The 9,051-nt window shown below is 58.5% G+C and overlaps 3 protein-coding genes across 5 annotated transcripts in view; 2 read left to right on the top strand and 1 right to left on the bottom strand.

The window, feature by feature from the left end:
* The first annotated feature begins 6 nt into the window (after window positions 1–6).
* On the top strand, window positions 7–5,178 carry CCDC137 (coiled-coil domain containing 137). Its single transcript, XM_006912359.2, has 6 exons — window positions 7–79; window positions 477–610; window positions 1,915–2,131; window positions 3,493–3,575; window positions 3,702–3,781; window positions 3,904–5,178. The coding sequence occupies exons 2-6, from the start codon at window positions 553–555 to the stop codon at window positions 4,072–4,074; spliced, it is 609 nt and encodes a 202-aa protein (XP_006912421.2). The 5' UTR covers window positions 7–79; window positions 477–552; the 3' UTR covers window positions 4,075–5,178.
* On the bottom strand, window positions 5,121–8,789 carry ARL16 (ADP ribosylation factor like GTPase 16). Of its 3 annotated transcripts, XM_015589695.2 has the most exons (6): window positions 8,702–8,766; window positions 8,410–8,468; window positions 8,230–8,329; window positions 7,832–7,945; window positions 7,145–7,260; window positions 5,121–7,002 (listed from the first exon to the last, which is right to left on the bottom strand). In XM_015589695.2, exons 3-6 carry the CDS (start codon window positions 8,272–8,274, stop codon window positions 6,831–6,833), a joined length of 447 nt encoding a protein of 148 aa, XP_015445181.1. In that variant the 5' UTR covers window positions 8,275–8,329; window positions 8,410–8,468; window positions 8,702–8,766; the 3' UTR covers window positions 5,121–6,830. The 3 variants fall into 3 exon arrangements, with proteins under 3 accessions (XP_015445181.1, XP_015445179.1, XP_015445180.1); XM_015589693.2 differs by lacking the exon at window positions 8,230–8,329 and having other exon boundaries at window positions 8,702–8,789; XM_015589694.1 differs by lacking the exon at window positions 8,702–8,766 and having other exon boundaries at window positions 8,230–8,468.
* Window positions 8,790–8,791: 2 nt separating this feature from the next.
* HGS (hepatocyte growth factor-regulated tyrosine kinase substrate) overlaps window positions 8,792–9,051 on the top strand; it is a gene marked incomplete at its 5' end in the record, with an annotated part of 14,509 nt that continues 14,249 nt past the window's right edge. The window contains one exon of the mRNA XM_025047098.1: window positions 8,792–8,840. Within this exon, the coding sequence (XP_024902866.1) occupies window positions 8,792–8,840 (49 nt within the window). The remainder of the gene's footprint in view (window positions 8,841–9,051) is intronic.

Genomic DNA, 9,051 nt, shown 5'->3' with positions numbered 1-9,051 from the left:
GGCCGCAGGGGCGGCAGCAGCAGCAGCAGCAGCAGCTGCAGGGGAAGCAGCGCTCGGCGCCGTGGCCCAAGCCGCGCAGGTGGGTCTCACTGCCTCGAAGTTTCTGCCCGGACCTCTCCCCTGGCCAGGCCCTGTCCGTGCGGTGGGCACGTCGGAGGGTCAGCGGTGAGCGGAGGAGTGAGGGAGTCTCTGGAGTGACACTTGCCACCTTCCAGGATGCCGTGTTTGCCATCCTAGACGAGGTCAGGGAGCGAGGGCTTGCACTGGGGCTCTCGGAATGCCCCTTATGCCAGCCTCACCGGATCCTGTGAGAACCCGTTCGGGGACAGCCTGCGGTGAGGACGCTCCCTTGACCGGGGCGCACCACAGCAGCCATGGTGGTCTGCGAAGTTTCTTTTCTCAGGCCCAGCTTCAGTTTCTCTGATTCTGCTTATGCTGGACTTGGGACGCGTCTCACCCGATGCTCTCCTTCTTAGCAAAGAAAAGAAGAAAGTGAATTGCAAGCCCAAGAACCAGGATGAACAGGAAATCCCTTTCCGGCTCCGAGAGATAATGAGGAGCCGCCAGGAGATGAAAAACCCTGTTAGTAACAAGAAGAGGAAAAAAGAAGGTAACATGTGGGCCCCCGTGAGTGGCAATAAAGCTTAGTGCCTAGATATTTAACGGCGTGTCAATGGTCTGAAGGTGTGAGAGCATGCGGAGGCGTGACGGAAGGCCAGTCACCAGGACCAAAGTGGCAGCTGGTGGCAGTGTGGTTTCAGACGAGGCTCCCAAAGAGCCCTAGGGCTCCAGGAAGGTGTGTTGACTTCACTTCAGTGTCATGGAGATCCATCGGGGGATGGTCATTTCAGATTTTCTTTCAAGAAAGGTCACTAGGTCACCAGGGAGGGAGAGTGAACAGGGCAGACCAATGAGTCTCTTGAAAGTAAGAAGTGATGGTTGAGAGAAGTGGCTGGTTTCTGGGGGTTACGGATGGAATTGATCAGGCCTCCTCTGAGAAACTTACCCTTCCCACCCCTTCCCCAAGGCCAGAGGTGGGCCCACCTGTAGCCTCTGCCAGAGATGACCCTCAGTGCACATTGGGGAATGGAGTGGGCGTGTGTTTTGTGCATGTACAGATTTGTTTTCCCAAACGTAGCACTGATTTTACGGGAGGGCTGTTCGATAATTTCTTGGTAAACCTTAGGCGTTTCATTGGGGGTTTATATGGCTGCCAAAGGGAGAGTGAAATAAAGAGGCAAAGAAGGGGCGAGGTAGAGGAGGGTGCTGGCCTGGGGGAGGATGGCACATTTTGAACCACACTCTATTGAATGAGCACTTTTTTTGGTTACTTATTTAAAAAGATATAAACCCCCATACATGGTAAAATCAAACGATTCTGAATGGTCTGAAGGGAGGCGTAGCCTCCTTTCCCTGAAAGAGGCTGCTGCTCGTCTCGTGTACCTTCCCAGAAGGGGCACTGCAGATTTTTACACACTCACAAGTTGAAGGTGCGTCTTCATTCCACGCGTTGTTCAGTGCCCGGGCTTTTCGCTTACGGTGGCTTATGTAGGTCTTTGCACATCCCTGTGCGCGCCTCCACCGTACTCTCTCCAGCATCCGGGCGGTGAGGTCTCTGGGTGAACGGAGGGGAATTCAGTCGCCTGCCAGTGGTCATTTAGGTCGTTTCCTGCTTCCCTTTTCAGCTGAGCTGCAGTGACACCTTTGACGTGTACCAGCGGGCTGTAGGCACCTTATGCCTCCGGGTGCTCCACGCTGGGCACCTCAGATCCTCTTTAGCCATTGCCGTTGGTCTGCTCCTTCTTGAGCCTGGTCTTCTCATCCTGTGGTCTTGGGAGGGGAAGTGAGCTCGGGGGCCAGCCTGGCACCACCCCTTCCTCCTGCCCCTCATGCTCTGTCTCCCTTTGTCCTCAGCCCAGGTGGCCTTCAGGAAGACAGAGAAGGAAGCGAGAGGAGTGTGTGCGGACATCGCCGTCCCCGAGTTCAGGCGGAGGAAGCGGGAGTCTGACAGGGCCTACATCCAGCGCCTGGAGCAGGAGGCCCAGCACGTGCTCTTCCTGAGCAAGAACCAAGCTGACCGGCAGCCCGAGGTGCAGGCGGCTCCCAAGAAGAAGTCGGAGGGGAAGCAAGCGTGAGTGGGGGCCGGAGGGGCGTGGGTCCCCTGATTGTCCTCTGCAGTGACAGCGCTTGGCCACCAGGGCGACCCACCCCAGCCCGGCTCAGGGAAGGCCGGGAAAGAGGCCGAAAGCCCTGGTAGCGGGCGAGGGATTTTCACTCCGGCAGAGCTTTGGAGCCTCGGGGGCCCAGGGGGCTCTGCCTCCTAAAGTCGGAGGGCCTAGCTTGGTCTTGGCATTTTTCTGGAGTCACCGCGGGGGTCCAAGAGCCAGAGGAGGCCGTGTGCTGTAGGGGAGCGGAGAAGAGACGAGGCTCAGTGTCCCCCTAGGGACGGCTTGCTGGCCACGGGGTACCCTGCCTGCCCTGTGGAAATCAGGTCTGGGGGCTTCCGGGTCAGGTGACACATACTTCTCGGCTTCTCCCTCCTCTGCTGGGTGGCCGCCACCTTCTCTCCCTGGACGTGGACCGGGATCTGTTCCCAGTGTCACCTTTCTTGTCAGAGAAGGCTTGAGGATCTTTAGCCATGTCATTTGCACAAGTCCTGTGACCCCATCAGCCTTGGCTCCTCGATCGCGAAGAGGAGATGCCGGCATCTGCATCGGGCTTGGCGAGATCCTTGTCGGGTGCCCGAGGGTGGCATCCAGCACCGGGAGGGAGCCCGCCGCCAGCCCGTTCCCCTGCCCGTCCCTGCCCCCAGCCCTGGAGAAGTCCGGAGGAAGCCGTGTGCCACGCTCCGGAGTCCGCGGTGGAGCCGGGAGGCGGTTTCACAAACACGGGCTCTGCCTTGACCACACTCTTGAGGTGAACTGGCCCGCGCTTTCCTCAGAAGTTTCTCCAAAAGCTGTGAATGTTCGATCGTTTTCAGCTCTGTGGAGTTTCCTGGTGTCGTGGTCTTCACAGCCTGTGAAGATGTCACAGGAAACCCGGCCCGATCCTGTCGGAGGTCACAGTGCTCTCCAAAGCTGATGTCGAACGTTGATATTTCAGAGTTGTTAGGGCCTATGTCCCAGGCGCCGCCTTGCGAGGTCCCTTAGGCGCAGCGGCACAGCTGGCGCTTGGGGCCAAGACTGTGGGGGCCGCCCTGTGCTCGCTGGCTGTTGAGCAGCATCCCTGGCCTCCCCGGGCGGGTGCCAGGAGCACCCCGCATTGTGACAACTCAGTCTTCAGACATTGTCAGGTGTGCCCGGGCACAGTCGCCCCTGCCGAGCACCACTGACTTGGAGCCGTAGCGGGGCAGCGGGGCTCAGAACCCTCTCCAGTGGCTGGCCGTGGGATGGTGGCAGGAGTGGGGACTTGGCGGCAGCTGCCCGGGCCCCACCGCCTCCCAGGTGTGGCGAAATGGGAGGCGGGGCTCAGCGGCGCTGGCTTTCTCCCCAGGTTCCGGAGGCGGCGGCTGGATAAAGCGCGGCAGAGGAAGGAGGAAAAGGCCGCGGACAGGCTGGAGCAGGAGCTGCTCCGAGGTAGCCCTCTCTGAGGCCGCCGCGTCCGCCCTGGGTGGGGGGCGGGGGGGCGGGGCCAGGCACCTGTCTCCCCAGGGTCGGTAGACGGGCAGACAGCAGGCCCGTCACGCTCCTCTGCCCCTCCAGACACTGTGAAGTTTGGCGAGGTGGCCCTGCAGCCCCCTAAGCTGACCGCCAAGCCCAAGACGAGTGTGAGCAGGGGCCGGGTAAGTAGGGGCAGGGGATGTGCCTGGCCTGTGCCCGGCGAGCATGCAGCCCTTGGACCCGCTGGGGCTTTGTCGCCTCACCGCTTCCTGAACCCAAGCCGCACCTTCCATTTGGTCCTCAGCCTGACAAGAAATCGCTGATGCTCGGGATGCTTCTGAGCCCTGGCAGCGTGTCCCAGCCTCCGGCCACTTCCTTGGCCCGACAGCGGATTGTGGCAGAGGAGAGAGAGCGCGTCGTGCAGGCCTACAGGGCACTGAAGAAGCTGCAGCAGCGGCCACTGGGGGCTCAGTGAGCCCTCCTCCCTCTCCAGAGGTCTGTCTGTCTGTGATGGAGAGGTACCAGGGCTGCCACACTGGGGCAGGTGGCCTGCAGATGAAAGTCCTCTCCCTGGACATACCCTGGGACCTCAGGGCCTGGGGCACCGGCTCCCAAGTGCGGCTCCAGATCTTGGCTCTCGTTTTCCCTCCCGAGAGTGCTCTTTTGTGAGTGGCCCCTGCCGGGCCCCGTGTCACGTGGGCATTGTCTTCCCTCAGCTCCCACAGAAGGGGCCAGGGCCTGCCTGAGACACAGCCCACGTCCTTCCTGTGAGCCTTGCTCTGCCCACACCTATGTTCTAAACACACAGGTCCAGGCTGAGACACAATTGCGGGCCAATCCCATCATCTTGTTCTCTAATGCCACTTAACCGTAGATACGGCCACTTGTCAACCAGGTCCATCATGGACTCCCCTGCATTCAATAGCAGCCCGGCTGGCACAAGGCAAGCAGCGGGCCAGTGCAGGGAGGACAGACCCCAGGGCAGGTGAGTGGGTTGGTCAGCATCAGACCGCTGAGCCCCGCAGAGATGGGGGAGCGCACCCAAGGCTTGGCTCAGATATGGAGGCAGATAGCGCTGCCTACAGCCAGGCTGCGGATATCAAGAAGCGGTTTTCGGGGGTGGGGGCTCATCTTTGGAGGAGAGCTACCTTAGTGACAAGTGAGGTCAGTAGGGGCACCCATCACTGTGGACTCAAGTGACTTTAACATAATGCATAACAGTAAATCTCGGGTTGATTTTTTGTTTTAGGTTTGAGGGGTGTTTTTTTTAGCTCAAGTTGCCACGTTTGACCAGTGGAAGATCACGTGTCACTGACGCTCATCGCTGTCTCTCAGATTCCTTTCACACAGGGCGCTCTCTCCCTGCCTGAGATGAGGAGCCCGTGGTTCCTGGCAGGGACCGCCCTGGCGGTGCAGTGTGGGGACCCAAGAGCTGGGGTAGAGGGGTGCTCCCTGGGGTGTCGCTGCTTCCAGACCACTTTTGTGGCCAGGCCTAGAAATACAGGAGTCTGAAAGCGAGTGTAACTTTAACAGTCTGAGTTTGTATTGACATTTGCTATTAAAATGTAGTATTACAGGGTTAGGTGTTTGCATTTTTTACACTGAAAATTTAACAAATGTTTATTTTATTCTACAGCAAATATAAAATATAAGAGTACTGCTAACGCTAAAAGTATATGATGAAGTTTACAATTTTTAAATTAAGTTTAGGATTTCTATTTTTATACTTATCCAACTAAAGATAGAACAATTATGTTCAAATGTAACTTTAAGAGGTCCTTCCTCTGGCTATATGCCAATTTAATATAGTTAAGATCTGTTTTAGTGTTTTTTTGAGCACGTGGAACATGGTTTACAGCACAAAAGGGAGGCCCTCCTGCTCGCTGGCGGTGGGAGGGCAGGCCCGGGGCCCGGGTCCAGGCCCAGCGCCGGCCCCGTCTCTGGCGGAGCGATGAGCTGCATGCAGCACTTCATGCTTTCGACCAGGCTCTGCTCGTCTTTTGAAATTGGGGGATGTCTGAGAGCCCTTTAGGTCCCAGGTTGTCTGTGAAACCTACAAGGAACCCCCAGTGGGGTTGAGATTGGTCCAGCTAGGGCTGCCCGGTGGCAGAGGTGAACATAATGCATGGGGCATGTCTGAGGAGGTGGCACCCAGCAGTGACAGGCCCTACACAGCACAGCCAGTAGCAAACCTTTCCAGAGAGGCGTGCTGTAAGGCTCATCGCTTCAAACGGGAAGTGATAACATTTGAGCTCACATTGCCCTGTGGAATATGCAGAGCTTTCTGGGACATCACTTGTGACCCCCCCATCCCTGCCAAAGTGGCCGAATGGCAACCGCGTGGAGGCTGAGGCCCCAGCTTGTGCTCTACATGGGGATGTGCCTGGAGTTCTTGCACGATGCAGGGAGCCTGAACCGCCAGGGGAGACAGAGCTCTTGGTAGAGAACTCACGATCACACCAGTGAGCAGAGGAAAATTTCTGTCTAATTGTAGGGGGTTGAAGAGTGGCCACGAAAGATACGCCACGTCATAAGCCCCAGAACACACAACTGTGATCTAATCTAGAAGTAAGGGTCTCTGCACATATAATTGCAGATCTCAAGGCCAGACCATCCTGGATTTAAGATGAGCCTGAAGTCCACTGACAAGTGTCTTTATAAGTTCTGCTGGCCACACAGACACCAAGCATCACCCACAGCCAGAAGAAACGGGAAGAGAAGCAAGGAATGGATTCTCTCAGAGCCTCCAGCAGGATCCAGGCCCGCTGAAACCGATTTCAGACTCAGGGCCTCAGTAAATTTACGTTATTTTAAGCCACAGTTTGTGGCAATTTGTCAAAAGGAGCCCCAGGACACACCCGCCAATCAGTGGGTGTTCTGCATGCTCCCTCAGCTGAAAGGACACAGCGGGACACTGGGGGACCTGTGCTCCATCAGAGCCTCTCCCTGCCCCCACCTACCTGTGGGAACCCTATATGCTCAAGCTTCTCTGGGTGCTCAGGACCAGAGGTCTCCCAGCCTTGGGACAGTTTTCATTCAGAGGTCAGCTGTCAGGAGTTTCTGCAACCTGGGTGCCTCAGTTTACCCATCACTGCAACTCAGCACGGTGCCCCGCCTTCTAGGCTTATGTTGGGTCACCCTGTCTTTATAAGAACAAGCTGCCAGAGGCCAAGCAGCATCACACCCTGCCTGTTGCCACAGAGCCGTCCAGCCACGTCCTCCACACAGCAGTCAAACGCTGGTTCTGTGAGCGTCCTGGAGCCAGCGCAGCACGTCCGGCAAGCCGGTGCCTTTGCGGGCACTGATTTCTGCCGTGGTGATGTTCTGCTTGGCGCAGGCGATGATGTCTGGGAGCCTGAGTAACGACTTCATCTCCTCTATGGTCATAAAGCAGGGCAGATCGCTGGAGCCAGAGAAGCGCCTTGTCAAAGGGGGCTGCCATGAGCCACCCCAGCCCCTGCTGCTGCCCTCCCTGAGGGGCCACCCTCTTGGCTACACTCCAAGGGAGCTCCCCACAGGGTTCCCTCCTCGCTCACGCCCCGTACATTTTGTTGAAGAGTATCAGGACCGATGCTTCCGCCAGCGGGTCTGCGGAAAGGAGGCCCAGGAGGTGCGCGCAGGACGCAGACAGCTGGGTGGGGTCGGAGGCGTCTATCATGAACTGGGAAAGGGGAGAAGCGCAGGGCCCTCTGTGACGGAGACAGCCCCTGCCCAGTCTCCCCTGGCATCACAGGCCGGGCTCAGAAAGAGCAAAATGACTCTGAAACAAAGGGCTCTAGGGACAGGCAGAAGGAAAGGAGCTTGAGAGTGACCCTGTGTCCCTTGTTTCCACCCACACGGAAGTCTCTCTCCTCATGTGGCCCTCAGTTCTCCCAGGAAGGGTCCCGGAATTTGGGGCAGGATGGGACAAACCCAAGGGATGTAGAATTCAAGCATTAACGTAAAACACACCCAGGGCAACAAGGCAGAGAGTGGGTGTCAGGCAGTCACCCACAGAACCCTAACGCTGCCCTCAGCAAGGCTTCCGTGAGCTTTGGCGTTAGCTTGGGAGGGGGGCCGCCAGGGGCCAGGCTGAGTTCCCAGAAGCTGGCAACTAGCGTGGGCCCTGTTCCCTGGACTAGCGCAGTCGCCCGAGAACCCAAACTCCATCCGAGGCACAGTGAGGTCAGGGCCCTGATACTACCGAAAAGGTGACATGCTTCCCTAAGAGAAGCTCAAAGGATATGACCCACCAGCAGAGAACGGCAGTTTCCGTAGTAACTGGACCAGATGGGGGCCATGCACCCCCCCAGCTCTCGGATGGTGATCTTTTTGTGGGCCACGATGTCAGTAAGGTTGGTGCCCACCTGTGGAAAAAACGCCATGCAGAGAGACCAGCACAAGCTCTTTCCCACTGGGAACTCCTGAACATCACGCCCAGCCTGTCACACTATGACCTAAACCCCAACAGGCCCTCTTGAAGTCTTAGGCCCTAAAGCAGAACCCAATAAAGAAGAAGGATAAAGATGCGTGCAGGGGTCCAGGGCCCTACTCCTCAGGTAGGGCTGGCTGTGGCCAGCAATCAGTGCCCATCGGTGGGACTCGCCTTGTGGGGATGGGGGCGGCTCGGGATCCGCCGCCATGCACCCACCTCCATCGTGGCTGTTCCAGTAGGACCAGCTCCTTCCTGTGACATCCCGCTCGCTTATCCAGGGTTCTATTTAACTCATAGACGGGCTGGATTCCAGTTTCTGCTTAAAATAACCCAAAGCACTTTGCAAACTGCAGGAGATGCCTTTTCTACTAAACCTGCAGGAGGGCAAACGCCTACCGTGGGCCGCGTCGGAGGAGGGTCACCCAGGTCGCCCTTCCCATCCTGGGAGCTCAGCTGTGCAGGGCAGTCAAGGACCCCAACTGGGGCAAAGGAGGGCGGGCAGCGGCCAGACCCCCACCTTGCGCCTCCCCCGACACCCCAAGCCCCATCTCCAGCCCCCAGGGCGACATCACCGCCCCCATAAGAATCCCGCGTCCCCTGGCCCCGTTCACTCCAGACGCCCCCCAACCATGGCTCGAGACCCCGCCTCCAGGCGCCCCGGTCCCCCTTGCCCGGCACCGAAGGATAGTCTGCAGCCGTTTCACCAGCAGCGACTTCCCCACGCCCGTAGCCCCGAGCAGGAGACACATCCGGATCCCTTGAGACAGTGCACGGGTAGCTCGGCACCGCAGCAACGCAAGCCCCGCCCCCCGCTCGGCTCTCATTGGGTAAGCCTTCACCGAGTCAGAGGGCACGGCCCAATCGGTGCACAGCGTCTGGGGCGAGCGGAAAGGCCCGCCTCCTCGCGGCTCGGAAGCCTGAAGACGTGTGCGTGCGCGCGCCCGCGGGGAAGGCGGAAGCGGAAGTCGGGGGCGCGCCGACTCGCAGCGAAGGAGGCCGCGGCGTCGGGTCGGACCCGGGTCGCCATGGGGCGCGGCA

The sequence above is a fragment of the Pteropus alecto genome, unplaced genomic scaffold (genome assembly GCF_000325575.1).
Source record: "Pteropus alecto unplaced genomic scaffold, ASM32557v1 scaffold134, whole genome shotgun sequence".
In the NCBI taxonomy this organism is placed as follows: domain Eukaryota; kingdom Metazoa; phylum Chordata; class Mammalia; order Chiroptera; family Pteropodidae; genus Pteropus; species Pteropus alecto.
Note: the sequence above shows the minus strand (reverse complement) of the source record. Positions and strands in the feature narration are given on the sequence as shown.